At 41.0% G+C, this 26,815-nt stretch overlaps 1 protein-coding gene across 3 annotated transcripts in view; it reads left to right on the forward strand.

Moving 5' to 3' along the window:
• rsrc1 (arginine/serine-rich coiled-coil 1) overlaps positions 1 to 26,815 on the forward strand; it is a 126,514-nt gene that overhangs the window by 17,694 nt on the left and 82,005 nt on the right. For all 3 annotated transcript variants that reach the window (XM_080288708.1, XM_080288706.1, XM_026193065.2), the window contains exon 4: positions 8,184 to 8,393. In XM_080288708.1, coding sequence (XP_080144834.1) covers positions 8,184 to 8,393 — 210 coding nt within the window. The remainder of the gene's footprint in view (positions 1 to 8,183; positions 8,394 to 26,815) is intronic.

The following is a 26,815-nucleotide window of genomic DNA, read 5'->3' on the forward strand; positions in this document are numbered from 1 at the left end:
AAGCAGTCGATTAGCAAAGTTTTATTTCATCCCTGCGTATTTCCCCCCCCCTTTTAATTAACAGCTTCTGCTCTTAATTTATGCACACATAAACGCCACCGTCTGTCCACAGTTCTTCTTTTCACGCTTAAACATACTACACACACAGGGAGGGAGGGTGGACGGGAGGTATGTTTATGTGCTCTGTGTGTGTGTGAGATTCACTGGCCAGGTTTTGAGCCAGTCCATGGAGACCTGAGCTCAGAGAGCATGCATGGACAAACCTCAGTCAGCCGTGTTTACCTTGTACTCTCGTTGTGTGCCTACTCCGGCCATATGGACACTTGAACTTGGAGGATGCATATGTAAACACATATAGTTTCAAGTTTGCTGGCATGGCCCTGTTTATACTATAATGATTTTTTAACATTATTAGATGCATCCAAATTTTTTACAACAGGCTTTTGTTTTCGTTATTGGGCCACTGATTTCCATTTAGGCTGTGCGTAAGAGTGCATGTCTTAAAGGGGTGTTTGAGTGATGGCCTAGGATTATGTGTGTGAGCACCTCACTTAACTTGTCCTCAGCAGAGTCATGTGCATTGTCTTGCCAAAAAACCCTTCTTCCCCCACCGCCCTCGCCCCCGTCCCCAACCCGGACAACTTAAGAGCAAATTGCCAGCTAATGGATCGACTGCCTGCACTTGTCAGTTCTCTTTGGACAAGCAAAGCAACCGCACACACACGCACGTGGTTTCACTCACACATTTGGTAATTTATTTGTGGAAAAAGAGAAGAAAAATGAGAGAGAATGGCAGAGAAATGAAACGAGGATCATGTGCGCCTTGACTGAAACCTTGACAATCTTTTTAAAAGTAATGAAACACTTTCTCAGCATGCGCATGAGGTTTTCTATTTGAAATTTGTCTTCCTTTTTTTTTTTTTTTTTGCTCTATGTATCCATTTGGGTTTTGGCACAGTCGAGGACATGAGGAGGAAGTGGAGATAGATGGATCAGCCAAAGGATACGTGGCCAACTGTCGTGTGATTGGTTGAACAAAGGAGCAGAGCATTTCTGTGACTGGTTGAACAGAGAACTTGACGTTGGGATTTTGGCATTAAATAAAAGCTGGGAAATGTAATTATTCTAAATGCAGTCAACGGTTTTGTTGGAGTGGAAGTTGGGCAGATTTCTCTATAAACTTGGTGGGATATTGACACAAAGCGTGGCACTGCAGATGTGTAAAGAATGACATTCATGCCATCACAGTAACTTGCAAACTTTTTTTTTTAAAAACGTGAATTCTAATATCTTTATCTTTAGATTTAAATAACATAAAATGTAAAGATATGAAATGTCCTCAAACAGTGAAATTCCCTTAGATATAAAAGCCATATACTTAGCATGCCGCATGTATAAAAAATTGACTTATGATATACACTAAACTAAATTTTCACCAGAGCTGGTCTATATGTTTGTATATTTTTCTGCTCAATGTTTACGAAACTGGAGCGTCTCGAGTTCTCGAGTCATAAAGTTCTGTGTTTGTCTGTGAGCAGTAAAGGGGGGAAAATCATACTTCTCCTACTTCTAGTTCAATGCACAGGACATGTAGATTATGTGAAGTGACAGAATTGGGGGGGGGGGGGGGTTTCCTCGAAGGGTACGAGTGTTTTCTCTTTCTATTCATTTCTTGATCTCTCTTCCAGTGTTTCTCTCCTCTCCTTGTTCAATCTCGACAGCGGTTTATAAAAAAAAGATTTTTAGAAACTTCTTTATGAGACAAGTCTCTGTTCTGTTAGAAGACAACTTTATGTTATTCCACCGAAGAGGCGAAACTAATAGTTCCATGTTTTTTACAGGGCACTGTTCCAGTTGTGTCTTGGGTGTTTAATTAAGTGTAGTTTCCCTTTAGTAGTGGAATGTGTGTCTGCTTTTTGTCGGCCCGTTCCTCTGTGCCTTTTACAGTCCACCCACATGGTTTGTCTCAGCGTTTATGATTTTTCTTATACCGGAGTTGTGAGGTTCCTAAATCACTTAAGCACACGGGGCCGAGCAGTCCACATTTAAACAATAAAAGGCTGTTATGCTAAGGGCCCTCAGATCTCCTACCACTTCATAAATACATGCGTATAAAAGGCAGAAAAATACATCTTCCCTGACCAGAGAGAGAGAGAGGGAGAGTGAGCGTCTGAGAGCACACCTGCTAATTGGAGCCAGCTTGATGTGAAGTACGGCTGTCTGCTCCGTCTTCTCCCAATTTCTTTTTCATTCTTCCTCGGGTTTTTTTTTTTTTTTTTTTTTTAAACTCTGATTGTTCTTGACTTTCCAACTTTTTAAAAAATCGTTTCCCCTCTTTTCCCTCCTTAACCTCCTGCTGTCCTTCACCTTTTGCTCCATGTCCTTTCTCCTCTTCCTTGTTTGTCCTTCTACTTTTCTCTCCCTCCTTACCGATGGGGACGGCGACATCCAAAACAACTCTGATTCAGCGTAGCTAATTGTTCCGAGCCGTGATGGATTTGGAAAGAGGGGGAGAAAAAAGTGGGTTTCAATTGCGTGAGTGGCTGTGAGCGAGTTGGCGAGTTAGCACCTAGTCTGAGCGTGACCTCTACTTGACCTTGTGTCAAAGCGAGTGGCTGGGCCAGCCCCAGCTCCAGCTGCTAATGGGTGTCATGTCAAGCTGCGGCTGCAAGGAGGTCAAAGGTTGCGAGTGCACACCAGACGGCCAAGTTTAGGATTGCGACGTAGAGGCTGAGTGACACTGCGCATATGTGACAGTGAAGACTGTGGGTAATCAACACACAAGCACCCAGCAGCACATGCACATACATGGGCATAGAAGCATGCGTGCACACACATGGAAACTGTATCTTGCTGCAGAAAGTCATCTTTTCTCTCATCGTTGGCTGGCCGTTTAGGTTCATATAGATCTGAGGGATCTTTGAAGGCCTTTGAACTCTGCTAAATGACTTGACCTTGTGGCTTGTGGCTGTAGCCGTGTGTGTGTGTGTTTGGGTGTGTATGGGAGATAGTGAGTGGGTGGCCTGCATGGGGTCTCATTTCTGTTTCACAGCGTAGCAGGGCATTGCAGACGTTTGTGTTGACGACTGCCAAATTAAAAGCAAACTGAAGATTATGACAAATCTAAACTTTGCTTTTATGAAGCAGAGCGGAATGAAGAAAAAACATTTCTGTGAATCTTTCATGCTCCGTCTTTGCTGTGTTAATTGTGCTCACAATCAGCTACTTTGCAGCGATTCCTTGTGTGCTAGTGTGTGTGTATGTATATTTATGTTTCTGTGTGGGTGTGCACAGTGGATGACTGAATCCGTCTGAGTGTGTGCGTCTGTGCGTGTACTGTGAACCGAGGGAACAGATATTGTGGCTGCTTGGAAGGAGGAAGCAGCTTGGGAAATGATTTCAACAGCTCTCATAATTAGAGGAATATCATAAATTAAACTTGTGTCTGCCGTTGCGTTTGAAGAGCACTCAAAAGTAATAAATTCTGGATGGTTAACATATTTGCATTCCATTCAGCAGGCAGCGTCGGGCAGGAACAGCTGTTTTCCACGTCTTTTGGCAGCAGGAAATGCACATTGCTCACTCAAGGTGCTTTTAGACACATTGAAATTGTATAAAAAAAAAAAGAAAAGTGACTTTTAACTTGAACATGAAGCTGCTGCTGTGTGCTCTGTCACTGGAAATAACTCGGCGGGGAACAGTGCATTAATGAAGTTCTTCAAATATGGATCGTCTCGCTTTCAATAGGCCTGTTTCTTTTTCAATCTGTCTATTGCTCGGAAAAGTCGACTAGCGAGCTTTTTTCTTCTGTGTGTGTGTGTGGCTGTAGAGTACTTAAATCCAGTGCTTTACCGTTAACTTAATAGGTTAAATTTTTCTAGTCAAATACATTTCCCAGGCAATGCAATAATATTCTGTTTTTATTGTAATAGTTGAGGTTTTCAAAAATCGGTCTTTCTGTGGTGTTTAAAAATGACTTACAAGTTATTACAATAAGTTTTATCTTTTTTATTTATGCTGTTTTTATGTCAGTTTAGGTCAGACATAGTTTGGATATTGGTGTCAGGTCCTGCTTTTTTATTGTTTCTGGATCATGCTGTCTGAATAAATAAGGATTTTTAAGTTTATGTGCCCCCCTCCTCCTTCAAGCAGGTCCCAGTTAATAATGAATAGCCTATCGTTTCTGTTTCATCTGATATGCCACAAATCATTTTTAAAGTCATATCATAAATATCATCATTAACATCTGCTCAGCTGCCCCTTCGGAGTGCATTGTTGATGTTTAAATTTCTGCGTAAAACAAGACAAACTCATTTTAATGATGATATAAAAAGCTAATAAAAGCTAATCATTTTGTTGCATCTTTAGGAAGATGACAAAGTGTTCAAATGTCACTTATTTTTAGCTTAAAATAGAAGATGCTTTATTACACAAAGTTCCAGAAAAACCACTAATCTTTAAATAAGGCTGGCCTGGATGCTAGTTTAGAAGTGTGGCAGGATTTCATTCCCCTGACACATTTCTAGCAAGCCTTCGGTGATGGGAATAAGCAAATTAAAAGTTACAATGATCAATCATTTTCCCTCGTGCCCTCTTAAATACAGTATCTTGCAAGAAAACGGAGATGGTCATTTTTATACTGCATGTCTATCTCTTAATGCATCGCTGGTCAAACAGGGGAAACAGTGTCTTCTGAAATGTGATATAGTTAAAGTTATACTGCCATTAATCACTGCTTTGCTGCACTGGGGTAATGGACAGGTGCGACACTCGTGGTGTTACCGAGGAGACGAGATGTTGTGTTGGTGTTTTCTTCTACAGGGGGGGAAAAAAAACAAAACAAAACACCACGGACGCAAACTTTTTGTATTCCCAGCAGAGGATGGAGGTTGGGAAGAAAGGAGAGGAAACTGTGTGAATGTCCATCGCGTCTGCTCAAACAGGTGCCAGATAAGGTTAAACGAACAGTGCGGATGATTGGTCTTTTTCTGTGTTTGTGTGGGGGGTTCATGTGCTGCTCGTCCGTACACTGCGAACCGTGAATAATGATTCGACTCGGGTCAGATTCCATTGGAGGCGTTCACCTGTATCTGACACTAGTGGTATCGCGTAGCTGCCATTAATGTCCAATTTTCAGTGAAAACAGAAATAGAATACAGATAAAGGTAAAACACCATCCAGCTTCACACCCGACCACATAATTACCCCAATGGGCTGTGGTGAGGGATCATATCCTGGCGCGCGCTGGGGGGTCAGCGGCGATAAGCTTCAGCCCAACTCCCAACATGGAGCATAATTACTCTATTGATAATTCACCAGGAAAATGGTCCCAGCCAATTGCAGAGCTTCGATTTAATGGATTGGACGATGAAACGAGGAAGGAATGGAGGAAAGGAGGCTGCAAGGGGGGAGTGTGTGTGCGTGTGTGTGTGTGTGTGTGTGCGTGCGTGCGTGCGCGTGTGTGGAGGGAGGAGGTCTGCACATGGGGGCAACCAGCAAGGGCCTTTTATTAGAAATGAAAATATGTTTAGGTCATAGGGGGACCCATTTTCCCTGGAGATAATAAGGCCAATAAAATGTAAAGCAGGGGAAGGGCTTGGAATGGGGTCCAACTGTGGCTGTTTATCTGTGTGTGTCCTGCATTAGCCCATTTATCCCCAGCCTTAAATTAGCTAATCATTCTCCAAGGGGAAGGACTTGGTCAGGAAATTGACATTTAGCAGCATAGGCTCACTCTATTAACTACAGTAAATTTAATTTGCTGCACACCCCAGAAGTGGGCTGTTTTCTTTGCCATCAGAGGGAGGAAGGGAATGGGAGACAGAGACAGAGAAATAGAGGGAGAGGGAAAGAGGGAAGTTCTGTTTATTGCATCTACTGCTTCTGACCACAATTTGCTTGGCTGTAAATATAGGACTTGGACTTGGAACACTGCGGCTCTGTTGTATTTCCCCTCATGTACTGCTGATTAAAAACATACGCATGCATTGTCAACACATATATTCACTCATTCCAAGGTTAGTCAGGGCCATGATGGATTATCTCTCTTGGAGACTCCATACCCCCCAAAAAGTGCAAGATTTTTCTTTTTTCTTTACAAGTGATTCCCTGACTGGCTGAATCATAGTTCCAGTAAAGGCTATATTTAACAAGCCAATCACCATGCCTGGAACTGAAGACTGCTCTCACCTTTACCTATGAATAGGATGTATCATAACAATTATTTTTGATAATCACCCCAGGTTACTGCTTTAGTTTCTGATCTGCAGATGCGATGAGAATGGCTTGGCAGGAAAATTATACCACACAGGGGCTGTTGTAGCTGACTGCAGTGCATGAGTTACATGTTATGTAGTTATGCAGCTGACTCTGAGATTAAAGGTGTCACCTTGGGGATTTTTTCACCATTCTCTACATTTTTTTTATCTAAAAAAACAAATACAAGCAGAATAATCAATATGTTAATAGTTTTTCCAACAGGAGTGTTTGGTTGGACTTTTGAGGGATGTGGAATTTATTTCTAACATTTAGGATTTCAGTGTCAGTTTAAAAAGAGAGAGAGAGAGAGAGAAAGTGTAGACATAGAGCACAGAAACAGAGCAGGGATTCTCCGGTGATCAGGATCGCCCCGGCCTAATTGATTGCAACAGTTGTCAGAGTGTTGTCTGTTAGGATGGTGACAGGCGTCTGAAGAAAATGATTAGTTTTCTGTCGGGAGAGAGACAGCTCTGGATGTCCCAAACTGCAAACTAATAAAGGGGGGAAAGCAATAAAGCTCATGGACAGCAGGTTTGACTGTTTTTATAGACAAATCAATAAAATGATAGATGATGGAAAATAACGGCATCTCAGCTGCCGATTTCTACTGGGGTTTCAAATCATGTTCTTTCCCCTCTGCACACACACAAACGCACACAGTTGTAACACATTTCTGTTTTGATAGGAACATGCAGCGACACATCAATAAGTTTATATTTCAGTATTACTTGTCTTTATGCATCGAAGTCTTTGGGATATAAATTACACTTTGAATTTTCCCTTTCCTGTATGTTCAAAGTAAGTGTGTTTATGTTCGTGTGTCATGGCTAACAAAGTAAATCTCCCACTGCAAATCTTTTTGAGACCAGAGGGCCAGTGTCAGGATCAATACCAATGATAGGTCTTCCTCTGAGCCAGCCTCTAATTGGCTCAATTTCTAAAATGTCAGTGTGGTTTTTCTGTGAGCGTGTGTGTGTGTGTGTGTGTGTGTGTGTGTTTATAGTGTGTGGGCTTGTATATAACTAATATTACTGTGGACCAGTGAACGATGAATCTATCAGCTCCTGTGAAATTTGATCTCAGAGTTTCATTTTGTGTTTTAGCAGATGCAAGCCTCAAAGTGTTGCTATGCAGGAATTTCACCAGTGTTTCAAAGCCTGGTAGCTCGGATGGAACTAAATCGATCCTCTACCGAACGTACCGATAAGCAACGGAGTTTTGTTTTATATATGTAGAAAAGTACAACTATTAATTTAGCTAATATAGTTTGGCTTTGTTACACGTATAAAAACAGCTGAAATATATTAAAGCTGTAAAGAAGTTTTATAATAAATTGCCAAACAAATGTAATGACTTAAAACTGTTTTAATTGTGAACCCTGTATCCACTTGTGTCCACTGCTGTATGTGAATGACGTTAACTGGGAATCGGCGCTCTGTCGCTTATATAGCCTAGAAGTATTGACATGGATGCTTCAGCATTATATTGCAACATAAAGTCGCAATTTGCTAAAACTTGAACTGTGTTGGGTGTCATTTCCCATAGTTGTTTTCAGTTTGCTTTGAATTTCAGTTCTGAAAACTGCATATTCTCTCTCACATTGTCAGGTCTTTATCTTGCAGTATAAACAGCCTTTAGGGGATTGTTGTTGTGATTTGGCGCTATAAAAGTAAAACTGAATCTACTATTGTACCTATTTCTATTTCATATTCCTCTTGCCACATTTTTCTGGTGTGAAACAGTTTCAGCCACATTTGATTAGGCATTTAGTGATTAAAAGGCATTCTGGGAAATATAGACACTTACAAGGCAGAACGCGAGTAGCTAAAACAATAAAGGTGCTTTCCCTTTCGTATTACTGTGCCAGAAATGAAAAGAAATGTCAGAGGTTTATTTGCTTTAACTTTTCCTTATCTCTGCTTTAGGTCTCATTCTCGCCACCGGCGGTCTCGAAGTAGGAGCGGCAGTCGCAGCCGGCGAGGTACCCACAGCCGCAAAAGGAGCCGTAGCCACAGCAGGGACCGGAGCCGGCGCAAGGGCCGTGACCGGGAGAGGGAAAAAGACAAGGAGAGAGGACGGGACCGAGACAAGGACAAAGAGAAGGACAAGAGTAAAGATAAGGCAGAGAAAAAGGGGTAAGTAGGATATTATCCCTTATATGTGAGGTGACAGCACAGGTAGACACAAAGATACCTTAATAAGTCTTAGGTACTGTCGACTCTACTGGACCACAGGAGAGCAGAAAATGCTGATTGGTGTAATACGGACATAAATGCGGAGCTCGGTCTCAGCTCCTCCATCCGTCCATCCATCACTCGATCCTTCCATCCATCAATCCATCATTCCCTTTCTTTCTCCATTTCTCCTTCTCATCAAGCACAAGGCAGCACGGGCTATGTAATGCGATATAGTTCCCTCTTGTAAGAGGAAAATCTCACAGTGATATAAAAATAGATGGTAGTTAGGAGTGTTGCACAGGTTCGGTTTTTACTGAATGCGTTGGTCACCAGATGATTTCTGATGTCTTTAACTGCACTTTTCACCCTCTGGACCCGGCAGCAATAAGTCTAGAAACATAACAGGATTATATGCACCTCCAAATGTCTTTGTTGTCTCTGCCAGGAAAAAAAAACAATAAAAAAGAGTGTCTTATTATTAAAGTTAGGAAAGTTAGCAAAGGACATCTACACTTGCAAGTTTATGTCTACTAAAGACTCTAATACAGACGAGGAACAGGTTCAGAGTGTTAGCAGTTGTACACTCCACTACAGGTATAACTACCTTAGAGGCTTCTGTTTGCGTCTGCCGATATATCCCTCCCCCATCGCGTCATTCTCTAATGTGATTGGGGGCCACTGTAATACAACTGGTACTCTGTTGTTGCTTGTCACATTGAATGGCACAGATGTGTGTATTAAACTGCGGATCCCAAGAGTGATACAGAGCAGCTGTTGTGCTACACATCAGCTTACCAGACTTTAGAAACTCAGGGACAGGCTGAATTTACTTCACAGTCGACAAAACCTTAAGCCGATTAATTGATTAATTCATCGACTGAAAATTTCATGGCAAATGTAGCCTTAATGCTGATAATAAACAAGTATATTCAGCTTAAGAAAACAATCATGGGCACTTTTCAATTTCGGATAAATGATTAGTTGAGGATCTCATTGGCAGATTAGCAGATGCATTTGTCAGTTACTGTCAAAACTCTTGTTTTAAGGATTGCTTATATTATGCTTAAACTTAACACATAAAGTTTTCTGGGAGGAAACACTTTGAGGGAGTATTTTCTAGGCTTTTCATTGGTTTTTCCTTACAGAAACATGCAGTAATAGCCGTACGACAGTTTCTGATTTTATGACTGTTTGATCTGACTAAAATCTCCATTCCTCAGATGTGTTCTTGATGCAACTGTGCACTCAGATGAGGAAACTTATCACTGTAGCAGTGGCTGTGAGAGACCAGAAATGCTGTATGGTATATCTAAGAACTTTTCTATCTTTTTTTTTGTTAAGTAACGCACTTGAACAACTGTGGCTGGAAATCACGTGTACTGAATCTCATTAACTGAGTTAAATGCCAAGAAAAGGAGGAAATGTATATCTTTGCTAGCACAACAGATTTTATGTATTTAGGAAGTATTATATATTGACATCATTGAGGAAAACACAAGCACGATCACTAATATTGTTAAACACTTATGTGTTATTCAAGATGTTTATTTAGAATTAAAGATCATAGGGTCGTATTTGTTGATAATAACAATTTTTGAAGGATTTCTATGTATTCAGCACTTGTTTTTTCATCACTTTTGTTGGTCGTCAGTGAAAAGCTTGGGTGTTAAGACTTCTCTGTATGGCCAGAGACTGGATATTTGCTTTTAAAGGAAAAGTGCTCCCATTTATTTGCCGCCATTACATATTGCCTTTCTTAGATCAGTATCAGGAAAACAAATAAAGCTAACAGTGAAATGTAAGGCCAGTAGACTATATCCATTTTCTTATTAAGGCTTCAATATCCTTTAGCATCGATAGGAATCTCTTCTTTTATCTCTGACCCTGCTTTAGCTTGTCTGTGTGCATATTTGTGTTAAGTCTGTGCGTGTGCGTGTGTGTGCATTTCCACCTGTGGCAGTGTTGATTTATTTCAAAACTGCCTAAGCCTGTGGAGGTTTAAAGATTGAATAATTTCGACATATGGCGCTGACCCACTAACTGACGTGACATATCGAATCAGCACCCACTTCAGTAGGTGCAACTGTGAAATCTGTTGCAATGCACCGCTGTGCTAAATCCTACCTTTACAAAGCTTCTACATTTTACATGTATATGGTTTTTAAAGATGTTTTTTTAACGATATCAGGGTGTTGATAGAGTTTTTTGCCCTTTTACAAATAAAATATAAACATCTTTTCTTTCCAAGTTGTTAATTCTTTTGTTTTTTTTGTGGGGGTGGGGAGTTTTAACTTCAGATTTAACACTAAAGACATTATTCTCCAAGACATGTGATATTACTTTACAATAGACTATTGCAATTGTTAATTTTTAAAAAAAAATTAGATATAAAAGCATCAAGACAGAACAAGGATGTTCAAAGACACTGACGTAGAGTGAGGTATACAAAATACTTTGTACAATAAGTTACTTGGTAATATTCATTCGCCAAGTGTCCAGTACACACTGGACAGTTCATATCAAGTTACGTTTTAATTCTGGATATAAACTCTCAGTAACTGTCCCATTGCTCCTTGACCACATCGTTTTTACAATTAAGCCTCCCTAAAATCTTCTCACAGACACCAACGCCTGAGAATTAGTCTGGCACAAGTTACTAAACCAACTATAAATACTCCCATTACATACTTATTCAGCTGTTGTAAGGCATCTCTGTCTCCTAGGAGACATGATCTTGGTGACCTGGGCAAATTACACTTCAATTATTGGCCTATATAATCCAAAACATCTCTCCAAAAAGGAAAAACACTGGAACATTTCCATAATCCAAGCACATTAGTGCCTCTTTCAGTCTTGCATTTCCAGCATAAAGAGTTGGCATTTCATTTTAAAATTGATAAATAGTGTTTGAGATGATTTTAGGAAGATATGTTTTCAGCTTAATTTTGACTTTTGATAGTACAACATCACAGGTTGGATAGCTGTCAGTATGGCTGCCATTTATGCCTGCAGATGCTGATATGATCTTATAACTGTCCAAAATCTGCTTGATGCTCACAGGAGTTTAGCTGCCTAGCATGTCCTCTTTCAGCAGAAGTAAGGCAGAAGCAACAAGATGCTTCAGGAATATGTAAAACATTTTTTTCCCTTTTTACTGTATCTAATTTGAGAAGCTACTTCCTCTTCCTTTTCCATTTCCATTCTTCTTCTTTTTTTAATGGCAATGGGGGTAGGGTCTATGCAAGCCCCTGATCCTCACCACTTGAACACAAACACCTGCGCACTCCCACATACTATTACACTCCAGCCTCATTTACATCCAGGTTTTCTTGCTGGGTGATAGGAGAGGAGTGCGGCGGTGGTATGCTGATGGCGGGGCGGGGTGGAGAAGCGGCTCAGGAGCTTTATAGTGTCTGTCAGGATGAAAGAGGGGCCCCTCAGTGCGGCACCCTGACACCGACTCTGTGTGTGCGCACATGTGTTTGGTGTTGTTGTCATTAAACATTTAAGACTCCTCTAGTATGACAGCAGGCAACTTGGTGCTCCAGCGGCATGTTTTCATGCAAAATTTATTGAAAAAGACGAGCTGTTGTTAAGAGATCTTGTTGCTTTTCACCAGTGGCAAAGGGTAAGTGGGTGATTGTAGGGTTGTGTGTGTACTTGTGTACTTCTATGCAAGTGTGTGCGTGTGTGTGTTTACACAGGATTATGTACAAGGTTAGTAGGTCAACTTTGCTCTGGATAAGCATCTGGGTTAGTACTTGCAGAGAGGGTGTTAGTTTCCTTTAATTTAACCACCACTTACATTGTTTACCTTTTCTTTTCATTGACACTTTTCTCAATAAGATTGCATGCTTGTGTCCTGCATGCTGTTTTTATTCAGCATTAAGCTGAATGCAGTGGTGATTTTTAACATGTGCCCAGTGCCCTTTGATGAGCACTTCTCTTTCATGATTTATGATGACAATAATTGAGAAACTATCCTTTTCATGGATGAGAAAAAAAAAACAACTCAAACGGTTTAACACAGTTTCATAAAGACATCATGACCTGTTTATTCTCTAGATTAAATTTCAGCAAGCTGTGAGGTTTTTTTTTCCTTTTTAAAATTACCTGAATTACTTCATAAATTTTCCACGAGTAATGAAATATGCCAGGGGCAAAGTTCAAGAAGATCAGATTACATCCAGAGTGTATTTGCTGTCCTCAAAACAATTGTTAGAGTGCATCACCTAAATGAATACACATGCTAAACCTTCAAACCCCTGCACAGCTCTACGGTTACTGTGCAAAAGTCTTGAGTCACCCCACATTTCTTTATATGTCGCTAGGAAATAGATGCAGTGACTCATTGAAATGTGTGCTACCTTGCATGAAAATACAGCATAGAGGCAAAAACTGCTAAATTGTGCCAAATGTTTTGGCAATAGCTCTTTGGGAATCAGATTGCTGGTGCAAAAATAACAAAACATTTGTCAAACTGTCGTATCTCTTACTGTTTTTGTAGATTCTACTATAGAGATGAGAAGAAAGGCTTTTTCTGACAGGCTATTTTTTTCTATTATTTTTTCCTATTTTCTTTTCGTTATGTGTAGACCCAACACTGGTTCATCTCGTGAGTTAGGTACCTTTTTTATTTTTGAATGAGTCATAGATCGGTGTTAAGTATCTTAACAGACAAACAATAAAAAAAAGGACTGGACTGAAAATGAGTGAAAAACTAAAAGACTTTCAGAAAATCTATTGCCCAACAAGAGAGTCTGGCTCCATGGAAACAAAATATAAAGAAACAAACGGTGGCTCAAGACTTTTGCACGGTACTGTAATTCATCAACTACAATGCTGATCTGGAGCAGGATTTATTTTTAGGTGAATCTAAACTCATGCAAGTCTTTCTTTGAAAAAATACCACTAAATTAAGGCCGTCTGAACACCCCTGGCAGGCGATAGAATTACTGCCGAATGACAATTTTCTGAATATATATAAATTAGCTTTGCAGCGCACCAGATACTTTCTCATAATACCTTGTGCACAGGTCAAGATTAATTTTATTTGTCAGAGTTTTATCGTATTCCCTGAAACAAAGTACAAGAGGTAAACAGTGTCTCATGTTAACAAGTGCACATCTGCCCCCAGGCTGGTACTTGACAGAAGTAAGAGCGTATTTCACCTGATGTTCCGACCCAATTCACACCCCTGATTAATGAGCAGACACTGAGAATTTACGCTAACAGATGGCTGTTTCTTCACAGAAAGTGACAGGTTTTAAGCATTTTACATTTTTATTTATTTATTTATTTTTAATCTACAACTAAATTTTATAGTAAGAAGTAAGTGTTTGTTAGTAAGTACGGGTTTGGCATCATTAAACGCTGTAGTGGTTCAGGCTTTGATCAGGCTTGAAGGGATTTTGTTAGGTCGTGGATGGAGAACAGTCTCCAGTTTTTCTGCATTTCATTATATTGTTAATGCATGCATACGCCATACACACAGGTGTGCACACTCTCACTTTTCCCCCTTTTTCTCTTCATCTCAAGCAACCTTCTTGGAATTCAATGCCTTCAACAATTTTTTTTTTACTTCTTTAGGAGAAGCTTTTGCTTTGGGTGGTGCTGACCTCTTTTCTCTGTAACAGATCATAGAGGTACTGCAAGCTTCACATGCTTCACATGCTCATTCTGAGAGGTCTGTCCAATTAGGCTGAACTCCTTGCCTATGCCGGGTCACGGGAACACATTGGTTCATCGTACTCAATTTAATGTAATTTGAGTAAGAAATGGGCACAGGCTGGGCAACCGAGGCACAGAGAGCAGCGTGGAGACCTCATGGCAGCAGAGAGCCATCTTTTCCCTGTGCATGTAAAAGGAGTTTGTCTAATGAGCTTAGGGTTAAAGAAATGAAAAGACATCCTACCTTTCATTAAAGCCTTTTTTTGAAGTCCTTTTCTATGAAAGAATCATTTAGAGGTTTTTGTCTGCTAGAGAGGAACAGCAGTTCAACAGAATAGGACAGCGTAGTTCACATTGGTAGAGTTTCTTTTTAAAAAAAAAAAACATTAATATAAAACATATTTTCTTGACATTTTTATACAACAAGCCGTCCTCACCAACCCACCCATTGCTGTTTTCTTTCTGTGAATGTGATTGTTTAGTAATTCCTCTCATTAGTCTGTTTTCCCTGCTGACAAACTAAACAGAACCCAACCTCACCACAGGGGTCCCAGCAGGACCTGCAGGCCTGAGTTTGGCTAGCTTTGCTCCATTGCTCAGCCTTAACCTCTGGAAGCCGGGATGCTGTGAGGCAGAGAGAGAAAATAAAACAAGACCCTAGACACCGGCACACACACATTTTCACTTACTACTGTTGATTTTCTCTCCCTTCTTGTCTTACTCTGAGGAAATGATTGTCTGCTTCTTTGCTTCTGTTGAACATCTATCAGCTCATTAGTGTTGGTAATACACAGAGAAAGTAAGTGTGTTTGTGTGTGTGTTTGTGGGTGTGTAGCCCCTGCCTGCGGCATCCTCTCAGCCTGGTGGGAATGTGTGTATGGGTGGTGTGGATGGGACCACTAGCTGCTGCTTCTGTGTGTGTGTGTGTGTTTGTTGTATTTGCATTTCACTGCACTCTTGCAGGACTCTAGGCTGTGTCTGGCTCTGGGAGCGGGTCCGGGGAGGTAAGAGAGACTTCAAACACCGTCCTCGGAAGGTTAGGATACACTCACATTGACTTAAATCAATGAACTGTAAGTGTGTGTTTTATTTGTGTGTGCGTCAAGGGGGGTAGCCTAGTGGCCAGGAGCAAGATGAGACGTGGGTGAAGCTGAAGAGGAGTAGGTGTGCGTGTGTGTAGTCTGGGTGGGGGCTGGGTGGCTGAAATAGGAGTGATGCCTACATGCAAAGGGTGGACAGCGAGCATGTGCACACAGACACACACTCAGGTCCCAGTAGATAAATGCACACACAGTTTGGTTCAGCTGTAGCATTTCTTGGCCTATGGCTGCATGTAGTCGTTATTTCTTTTTTTAATACAAATAATGAGCAGATTAGATTAAAAAACAAACAAATAAAACAAAGTAGTAGTCTTTAATAATAGACTTACTTTACATCTAGATAACCCTTTTAGATACAAAAGCAGGTCATCTAACTAGACTCCACACCCCTTCTCCAAAACCCGGTTTAAGGCCAAAAGAAGTGAACAGTATAACGACTTATAAATAGCTTTGTCAAAAGGGTATTATCATAGGAATCCTCCACAGGGATCTATGCAACTTGTAGCTCCAGAAAATGTATTTGGTCTTTGCCCGTCTGGGGCGATTAATGGTTTGTAAGTGCCACGTATGATGCAGACAGGAGACACAGACAGTGCATTCATTCTGTGGGCATGACCCATTTCTGAAATTTATGTCACTTGGACTGGTTATGCAAATGTGAAACACATAATTAGTGCTTTTTGGGGATGGTTGGATGGTCTGGGAAGATTTCTTTGGTTCCCGTTGTCTCTGGAAATATTTTTCTGCTTAAAAAAATCATAGAAAAAGGTCAACTTTCACTCCTTCACATTTCTTTGCCTATGTCAGTATTTTACTGAAATAGTGGATGGGTATGGGTACAGTCAGATTGATATTTCCTCCTGAAATTTGAGGTTTTTACAGCTTTGGGATGTTAAACAGCAGTCCCAGGCTATGAGAGATTAGCCTGATTTCAGGGTACCGCCCTGAAACTGAACTGAAAACAAAACTAAAAGTCAATAATGGTGATAATTCTTACTATTATAATGTTTAATATATGATATGATGTATTGTTAGTTATTAACGTTATTATAAATAAGTAATCAGAATCTCTTAAGACTGAAATGAATAAGAGGGCTTTCTTGCTGTGTTTGGCTGAGAATGACCTCCCTGTTTCCTGTGTAAACTGGTGTGTGGGTGTGCATGTGTGTTTGCATAGACAGAGAGGGCGAGAGAGAAAAATCTGGCCACTTTTAATCACAGGAGAAGACACCCTGAGTGAGCGATAGAGAGCTGTGACAATCCACTTACTGCGCTCTGTAATCTGTTTAACCATTTAGTGAGTTGTTAAGGGAGTATGCAAACACTCACATTGGGGGGAAAAAGAAAAAAAAGCACACTAAACACCCTGCAGGCTGTAGCGGCGCACAGGACAACTTGGTAGCAATTCAGTGCCGTTACACATCTAGGGAAGAGTGTGTGTGTTCATTTGTTTGTGAGTGTGTTGATGTCTTTGAGACCTACTGTAGGCACTGAGAGAAGCCAGGCCTGGAGCGTGATGACAGAGACCAGACCTGGCCAAATAGAAGATCCCCCAATCCAATTACCCTGTTCCTCTCTTTTATTTTCTCCTCTTCTCTCCTTGCCTCTCCTCTCCTCATTTTATGGCCTTTTTCTTAGCAGGAGCTAGTGATGGCAGTCCTGGCTGCTGTTTAAGTGGCTGGCTGCTCTGCTTTATGGATCAGGAGAGGATGCGGGCAGGATTATAAGCAGCAGGTTATGAGCAGCAAACACGACGGGCCAGCTCCGATTTTAGGAGGGTTTATGTTGCGCTTGTCGACGAAATACGTTTTTCTGCACTCTCTCTCCCTTTCTGGAAAAGCTGGGTTAGTTTGGTTTGGAGGATGCAGAGTGGTGTTGAAGGCAAGGAGGGGAGCTAAACGAGAAGGCGGTTATGCAGAATGATGTGTAAAAGAGACGCACTGTTAATGTTTAATTTTCTCCAGGCTCCGGTGCTTATTCATCTGCACCAGGGGCAAGGAAAGGTGTTGACTGAAGTCTTTATGAGGAAGGCTGAGAGTGAGAAAACGTTATAGAAAGTGATGTTCCTTTTAGTTGAATTGGCAAAGTAACATGAAGAAGAACAGCAGACGATGGTTTTCAGTTAGCTGAGGAGTACCTCTCACCGTGCATTTGACCTCTGCTGACCTGAGACAAAAATACTGCTCTGCAGGTCTTCCCTGGTGGCATTGATCATTGCAAGAATACCTCCTTCAGACTGAGTAAACAGCTTTCCAGGCATTGAGTTTAAGTACCATGACTCAGTTGTAGAAGTAAGGAAGTAAATCTTGCCTGAGAGGGGTGTATAACAATCATCCTCAGCGGAGGTTTGAAATCGACAGCCATGCTCAGAGTGTTTTTTTTCTTTTGCGCAGAAACGAGCTGAAACAAAAGAGTTGTGATCGTAGTCGCCGATCACGCAAGTGGGTGTGTGCTTATTTGTGTCGCTGATGGAGTTGGCGGCCCCGCACGGCTTATGCTGAACATTTAGTAGCCGCAGGAAACTTACGAAGCCTCCCTCCTCTTCTTCCTCCTTCCCTCCTACCCATTTAGTCTGCCTCTTTTTCAACAGAAGTTTAGATCTCTGGGCCGATGTTTAATTCATTTGTACTAATGTCTTGCTCACTCCGGCTCTCCTTCATCCTCGTGTGCTCTGTCTTACTCTCTCGCCAGCGTAGTCCCTGTGGTTCTCTAATAGAGTTATTCCACCTTGCATCTCACTCATTCTCCCTAACACACACACATCGCTCACTCTACTTCTGTCCACTTTTTGCCAGTAGCGTATATGCATTCTTCATTTTTGTATGATATATCGGCTCTTCTTGCAGTTTAGATGCGTGAGTAATACTGTGGAATTAATGGCAGGCTGTTATATGAGTTACTAGTCTTTTCTCAGATCCGATGCTGTATGTTTCTCATTGCTTACTGCCTTACTGTAACTGCCTCTTCTCTTCTTTTTCGCTCTCTCTTCTCTTTTTTTGTGCGCCTCTAATTCTCTGTTTCTGCCTCTTTCTATGCCCAGTTCTGACGACACGGAAAGTATGTACAGTGTGTATAAATATCGCGGGCACTGCTGTCTAATCAACAGAGTGAAATAATTCACTTCTTTTCTTCCACGTACACACTCACTGATGGAGGCCAACTGAAATCTGTCAGTGCCGAGCTGTATGTGGAAAATGTTTTTAGGGGAAAATGGTGGAGTATTTCACAAAAATGAAACAGAGTAGCAAATCATCTCGTTAAATTTTCAAACACATATTAATCAGAATGAAAAATGCCACTGGAGCTAATGTTATGGCACGCACATTTTGGCAGGTATACATATGCCATAATTGCTGTATGTTGAGTGTGCATTAGAGAGGAGAAGTTTATTTGTGGTCATACTGTATGTTGAAATCTCTCATGTATAGAAAGCATGTTACCGCACACTGAGCAAGATTCTGAGATTCTTGCGGCTTCGCTTTTAGAAACATGAAGATGTTTTTCTACAAAACTGTTTGTGTTTTGCTAAAGACTTTGACAAAAATGATACCCAAAGTGAAAATCCCAAAAAGTGATCACAAACGTGTAACATTAGATTTTAATAAGATAAGATAAGATAACTCTTTATTGTCATTGCACAGTCATACATAGTACAGTAGTACAATGAAATTGGAAAAACTGTCCTACGTCGGCACTACATATAACACAACACGACACGATATGACACATCACAACGTAACAAACAACACAACACAGTATATTAACTTAGTATAAAAAAGAAGAAGAAGTGTATGTGTATTGCACACTGTTATTATTGCACATTAATTATTATTGCACCTTGTTATAAATATAAATATTATTGTTATCGTTTTAAACATTGTTACCTCCCCCTAAAAAGTCCAGGGAGGTATCCAGTCAGGTCAGCTATTTACATTGATCAGGGCTATTGCCCTGTTGTAAAAGCTGTCCTTGAGTCTATTTGTTCGGGACCTCAGCAGCCTGAACCTCCTGCCAGACGGCAGCAGCTTAAACACCCGGTGTCCTGGGTGTGTGCAGTCCCGTAGGATGCTGCGTGCCCTCTTGAGACAGCGAGTGCTGTACAGGTCCTTCAGGGAGGGAAGAGGATGCCCAATGATTTTTTGGGCCATGTTGATGACCCTCTGGAGTGCCTTTCTGTGTGCTGTGGTGCAGCTGGAGAACCACACACCGATGCAATATGTCAGCACACTTTCAATGGAGCAGCGGTAGAAGACGGTCAGCAGCTCCTTCTTCAGGTCCATTTTTCTGAGGATTCTCAGAAAGTGGAGACGCTGTTGGGCCTTCTTTAAGACCGCAGAGGTGTTAGAGCTCCATTGGAGGTCTGTGTCTATGTGCACACCCAGAAACTTGAAACTGGAGACCCTTTCCACGCACTCCCCGTTGATGCTGACAGGCTGCAGCTCGGACTTCCTCCTTCTGAAGTCAACTACCAGTTCTTTTGTTTTGGTGGTATTGAGGTCCAGGTTGTTGTCTGCACACCAATCTGACAGCCTCTGAACTTCAGCTCTGTATGCAGTCTCATCTCCCCCTGAGATGAGCCCCACCACAGTGGTATCATCTGCAAACTTGATGACTGTGTTGTCTGGGTGGGAACTAACACAGTCATGTGTGTACAGAGTGTACAGTAGGAATCTGGACTTTTTAAGACCTAAACAAAATATGCCAACACACACACATACGACACAGTTTGGTCTCTACCAATAAAGCGTTTAGAGTAGAATGGAGTAGATTCAGGTCTTCAGAGTAAGGTTAAACACTTTCTTTGCAATCTTTGTGTGCACGTTAGCCTTTGCTGTGTTCGTTTGTCTTCTTGCATTACTCGAAGACTTGGGTTAACTTTTCTTTCTTTATTTCTTTCTTTCTTTTTACCACTTTTCCTTGAAGTCTGCAGAAAAACAGACACACACATGCATGCACGTACACACGAGCGCTCCTGACATTTCTCCCTGTAGGCTAAACTGCAGAGTGCTTGGGGCCATGTTGTTTTGTCTTCTGACAGACAGAACGAGAGAGAGAAAAAAAAGACAGTTACCCTGGCCGGTGCTTACGCCAGTTTGACACCACAGACACTGAAGGGGGGGGGGGGGGTTGAACGAAGAGAAGTGAAAAAGGCACAGTAGAAAACGGTGTGTAGATGATATGAATAACAATGTACGCGGTGTGTCTCCCTGGACCCTGATAACCTGCAGACCAGAGCCCGGTGCCTGTGACAGGCTGGCCTTTGTGGCCACTTTATCCCGCCTGTACACTTGTAAGGTAGAGCCGGGATAATCACACCTAATCTAATTAGGCTAAAGAGGGCCATGACTGAGGCTGGCTACGAGCAGACTGGGCACTCTTTCTCTCTCACACACACACTCACACACTCCCTCACTCACAGATACACACACACATCAACAAACACAGCTCAGCAGTGAAATCCTGTTTGCATCAGAAAAATAAGGTTGTCATATTGATTATGTAGATGAGGGACTAACGGGAGCTAACTGCCTCTCGGCCAGCCGGTTACAGCTGACAAAGGCTAAAGGGAGGGATGCAGAGAGAGGAAAGAAAAGATTAGAACAGGTTTAGCTCTGTTTTCCCTCTGCCACTTTACATGTACCACTGTTTAGTTCAGTGCAACCTACTGCTCCTGCTGCCACTAAACTTGAGACTGAAAGTAGGTATAAAATAGGGAGACTCTTTAAATGCACGCACCCTAAAATTCATGCAGATTTTTTTATTTGACTTGCAATAACTCAAAATACAGGTAAGAGTATACATAGACAGATTCAAACATGCAGTAAAAATAAGATGGGGAAAAAGTGTAGCACTACTAAAGCAATATTTTACAGTGCTTTAGTTGTGCTGAATGAATATTTTTAATGCCTACCAATCTAATGTTTATATTCTTGCTGAATTAGTGTAAAAGAAATGCATTTATCGTGGGCTTTGTGGATGTTTTTTTCCCCAGAACTTGAGCAGAGATTTCTTTAGTTTTATCTCTAATATTTTGCCCTAATTAAGTATTTGAAAATAGTAAGTCATTGACTCTTAAGTGGAAATCATAAAATCAGGAGATATCAGTTTGGTTTTCTTCTATAGATTCCTTAGCTGCTTGTGTCAGCTCTAGTTGTCTCTGTACAGTTGCTTGTAAGGACATGTAGTGGATACATGGCTATTAATAACTTGTCTTCAGGTGTGTGTGCGTGCATGTCTGTGTGTGTGTGGGTTTTGTGTGCGGCAAGCCAGCAGCCAGATTGCTATTTCCCCCTCTACCCCGTATAGAAAGGCCTGGGTATTCTCTGGATGAGGGTGTGATGTACAATTGAAGGGCAGGATTGAAACTGATTACCTTGTTAACTCCTGGCACCCACTGGCAGCTTGAAATAGACCTGAGCACCAGGGCCTGATTTGCAAATGAATTACCTCTCGCCTGGCCCTCCCCTTCCCCTCCTCTTCATTCCCCCGTCTTCCTCCCTCTCTTTCGTTCTTTTTTTTTCTTTTTTCTTTTTTTTTGTCCATTCGGTGCCAAGATCATCTTTTTATATTGTGCCATGACAGATGCTGTGCCGGGCTGCCATTGTTCCCCATCAGTTTTCTGGGGCCGAGAGGAGAGCCAAAAGATTTCCACATGTGATTTTAACACAGCCACCACCCCCCCAGTCCTTGCCGTATAGCCCAGTGTAGTCTTTGTGTACCAGTACGGCAATCTACATAGTTTTGGAACAGGCAGTAATGTTGGGGAGCGTCATTGTCTCAGCCTCAATAATAGAGAGGCATTTCTCTGATTAGGAAAGGTTATAATTGGGAAGTATGAAAAGGACGACTGGCTATTGAAGAAAACCATGGGGAAATTGATTGCTCTCCATGTCTCCCTTTTGCTTTTCTCTCTATGTCTTTGTCCTGATCTCCCTCTATGTAACACGATAAAAAGAAGTCAATTTTCTTTAAAACTTGGCCCCAGCCCTCAGATCCCTCCAGAGCTGGTGTGTATAGGCTAAGAAGGGGGAGATATAGTTTTTTAAATAGGGAGACTTGTTCTGTGTGTAATATTTTATCCGCGATATGACGTCTTCAGCAGTTTAGCATTTCTTAGCTCACAGGGAGCTGAAGGTGGTCCTTTAACTATGGCCTGCTGATGTTTGATTATGAGAACGGTTGTCTGAGCTGTTATCAGAGTGACAGATCAGAGTCATTGCCCTGTACCCAGGACGCTTAAGCCAAAGGAGGGCGATGTGTTTCTCAACCACAGCAATAATTAAAAAAAAAACAACAACTATATATTAAATACGAGAGATGCCCGGTAGCAAATTTCTTCGGTTGTTATAATTTTTTTCCTTTGTGTGACCTGCTGATACCAACTTTTTTTGCTTCTGTTATTTTCTTTCTGAGAACTGTATAAACTAAAATGGAACTTTTCCACAATGTGAAATATTTTTGTCATAAAAAAACAATAAATCTCCCCAAACTACAGGTTCTTCTCCCACTGAAAACAATTGAGAATAAGGTGCTGTGGTACAGGAAATTAGTACAAGTAATTAACTGAAAATGAGTTGCTGTACACCCACCTTTACTTGACATATTTTGTGTTGCAAAACAAAAGCAGGTGGAACAGATTTATATAACAAAACAAGTGTCAGGTACTTTAATTATTTTCCTGTAGGTTTATAACTTCACCAGATAACAGAATCTGAACCCTTTTGTGTTTTTCGTTGGTCTCCATAAATGTCCTCAGGATGACTTTGATCCTTTGCTCATACCGAGGCTTCTGGCTGGCTCTGAACCCAGACAAATTTAGCATTAGCCACTTTGCTTTTATTAGATTCTTTGAAATATCCATATTGATCTAGGTGAAGGTGATTTGAGTGTGTGATTATATTTGTTGGGATGATGTTTTTATTTTAATGGGTTATTATTCAATGTTTTTACTGCCTCGGCCCAGTTGAGTTCAAACAGGGCTGTATGTGTCCCTGGACTGAAGTGAGTCCTGTTTATAATTTTAGACCCTTCCATATTTTGTTTTGCTTTTACATATGATGTAAATGAATCAATATATTGATGTTAATCTCCAAGTTTGTTTATTTAAACCCAATGTACTTTTTATCTGTCTTGTGATTTTAAGTGATTTTCACAGTTGTAGACACACCTGTGGAGTTTGTCTTCTTGTGTAGTGGATTGCTTAGAGCTTAGGTGTAACTTATAATCACATTCTGTAAAAGGTAAAATCAACATAAATTTGATTATGCATTGGTGACACTTTTTAAAAAAATTAGTTTAAACCTAGTTTGGCATTTATACTCTCCAGTTTAATCATTTGCTAATATAACTAATCTATCTTTAGAAAGAAAATTATTTTCAGTCTCCACTACAAGGTTCACCAACACCAGTCTCTCCATAATTTGTCCCTTTCTTTGTTTTCTTCTCAGTGCTATTTAAATTCATAATGCCCACCATATTAAAAAATAAAAAGATGACTTTGTTGCATTTTTGTGTTGACTGTACAAAATTAGGTCCTGTCAGTTAATTAGTGTGGGCTAAATAAATGTTTTTTTAGTTTGGAGACACTGATAAGATAGTAGTCATGATGCTGCTTCTTGAAAGGTTTTCCCAGTTTCACATTTTGACGATATTGCTGTTTCTTATTATAAATGAAGATGATGTTAATCCTGGAAGACTTTAAAGAGATTTATTCTTCATTTTCTCGCTCCACAAGTGTTGCTGTCGCTCTTTTATTTGGGCGTCGGTCCCGTGTTTGGCAGACACGGGTAACACGAACAGGTGTCTGCTTGCGTTTTTATCTCATACAACAGAAAGAGCCTCCTTAAATCAACTTCTTCTTTTCATATTCATACTTCTTTGACTTTTTTATTGACTGCACTTAAACCTCCTTGAGAGAAACATAAAGTGCTGAATTTTTTACCCCCATTTTAATGGGCTGCTTTTCTCTACCATTTTGGGATTATGCTAAAGTAAAGCCCCTTCCACTGGGAGGGAGGTCAGCTTGTGTACCCGCAAATGTATGTGTGTGTGTGTGTGTGTGCGCGCCTGTATGCATGCTGAATTACATAAAAGCATAGAACGATAAGTCTGCGTTTTGTTCCCTCTCTGTGTTCTGCATGGAAGAGTGACAGCCCCCGACTTGCCCCTGTATTATCCCTTTCTGTGTATATGTGTGTGTGAGTCTGAGAGTGTGTGTCCCACCAGCCCTCCTCTTAGCTGTATAAAACCCTGAGAGGTAGTTCTGATAGCACACACAAGAATACAATTTCAATTTCAATTGGCAGCCCTGTTAAAAAAGGGCTATGGAGATGGCAATCAGGCCTGAGGGGAAGCTGCACTCCCTGTACTATTGTGCTTGTGCGTGCGTCTCTATACCCAATCCTCTACAGTTCAATATCAAGCTTTATCCCTATATTAGTTAAACAGGCAGATCCCACTGATGTGGACTCTGTATTAGTGTGCTTTATGTGAGTGTGTATGTGTGAGTGAATATGCTTGCTCCAGTGTCCCCATCACATTGACTTTTTAATAAATATGCCTGCCATTCTGTCAGCAGTCAAACAACATATGAATGCTCAATGACACACTTGACAAGGCATGCAACTGTAGCAAATGAGTCACAAATTCACACACTCTCTCTCACACACACATATACACTCGCACACTCTCTCACTCTCTCTTATGATGTCTTCTTTATAGTAATACGGTGTCTTGCCTTCTTTTGCTCCTGCTCTGCTCCTCTTCTCACGATCAGTGACTGATGATAAGTTGAGGGTGAAGAGGCTGCTGAGGGCCAGGTTTTTTATTTTATTTTACTTTTTAATTGTATGAGAAAATACAAAAATGCACTGTTGCTAATCAAAAGGTTAAAGACTTCTGTTGGTTATACAGTCGCAAGATATCGTTTGTGAACCCTTTGTTTGGAATACCAAGAAGTCTTCAACTCACAGTTATAAATACAATATGACAAAACTAATAACATGCAAACGGTTATTAGTTTTTGGCCTACTAACTTTTTTGGTTAGTTTTTCGTTTTGTTTTGTTTCTTGCTAAATGTTATGTTTTAAGTTTTTCTATAAACCACCACATTTCTGGGATTTTCTGAATGAAAGAGACAAAAGTTAATCACCCCAAATGTAAAGCATTATTTGGCTGTTTGGCTTCCTCAGGTTTTGCAAATCGGCAGTAAAAGAAAGTCATGTTTTGTCATGGCAAAGTGAGAAATATCTAGTTGAAGTTGCTGCTGCTGCTACTGCTTGTCACCTTTCCATCGATTGCAGAGCGATTAATGAATCTTACTGTAATTTCACTGATTTACCCATGCGGGGTAAATCAGTGAAATAGGGTAATGTGTAATACAATACATTACAACACAAGTAATAACATGGTATGTTCTTATTATAAGTCATTTTTATTTAATAGGAAGCCTCTTATGGTTCCTGAACTGAAACTGTGAGTAAAGGGCAGTGAAATCATTACAGTCAGATAAAGGGGAAAGTTAAAGGTGTGTAACACGGCCTGTGGAAGCAAACCCATTGATGTATGAAAGTCTGATATTACATGGTAAACCTGGCTAGTAGTGGAGAGTGAAAGGGTTAAATCGTCCGCACACCGGATTGTGGGTCTGAGAGGTAATGCATGGCTGATGAGTGCTGGGCTAATGGGCAGCTCTGTAAGCTGGAAATCAAATGACTGCCTCTGCATTTTAAGTCCCTCTGTCACCTCCATTGACTGACTAAAGATATTCAGATCAGCTATGTCAAAGGGGGGGTGGGGGGGAATCTAGCAAAGATGGAAAGAGAAAGAAAGGGAAAGAGAGTGAAGGAAAGAAGGGGAGGAGATCTTAGCAAAACCTGAAGACCTAATGCAATTATTAGAAACGTGAACCCCAAATGACAACTCATCTGGCGCTAGCTGTGTAATTAATTGTCTACTAGCAGAATTGCGGGGGCTTTGGAGGGTCAGGTAAAGAGAGAAAAGAGAAAGAAAGCCATCCGGGGGGGGGGGGGGGTTGGAAGAAGGCAACATGACAGGTAAGGAGAGACATAAGGAAAACGATGAGGTAAGATGAGGCAACAGCTTAAAATCATTGGTCGAATACAAGAGACAAAAGGGCTTTGGACACATTGTAACAGAACATCTACTGTGAGTGATAGAGGAAGAAAGCATGCTGGGAGGGCACGATGAGAAGAAAAGCGACTGAGTGGAAGGAGAGGGGGAAAAGAGAAAAGGAGCAGGAATGAGAAAGCATGAGTGCAGACAGTGTGATGGATCCAGCAACCATGTTGAATTGGTCAGTATTGACCTTGCCAGAGCTTAACACTCTCCCTTGTTTGTCCAGTTTTACTTAATTGACCGCAGATAACTAATTAAATTTCCTGGAACAACAGGGCATTACTCTCCCTGTGTCTTTCCCCTTCTTGCCCACTTGCCATTCTCTGCTAGGCCTCTCAGTCATCCTGGCGTGTAACTATTCCGAAGAGAAAAGAGAGGTAATGCGAACAAGTAATGACATAAATTTCCTTCTTTTTTTTGTTGTGTGAAAAACTGAACACAATGACAAATCGCTGTGTATGACTAGGATGGGTG

The sequence above is a fragment of the Astatotilapia calliptera genome, chromosome 14 (assembly GCF_964374335.1).
Source record: "Astatotilapia calliptera chromosome 14, fAstCal68.1, whole genome shotgun sequence".
NCBI classification, from domain to species: Eukaryota; Metazoa; Chordata; class Actinopteri; order Cichliformes; family Cichlidae; genus Astatotilapia; species Astatotilapia calliptera.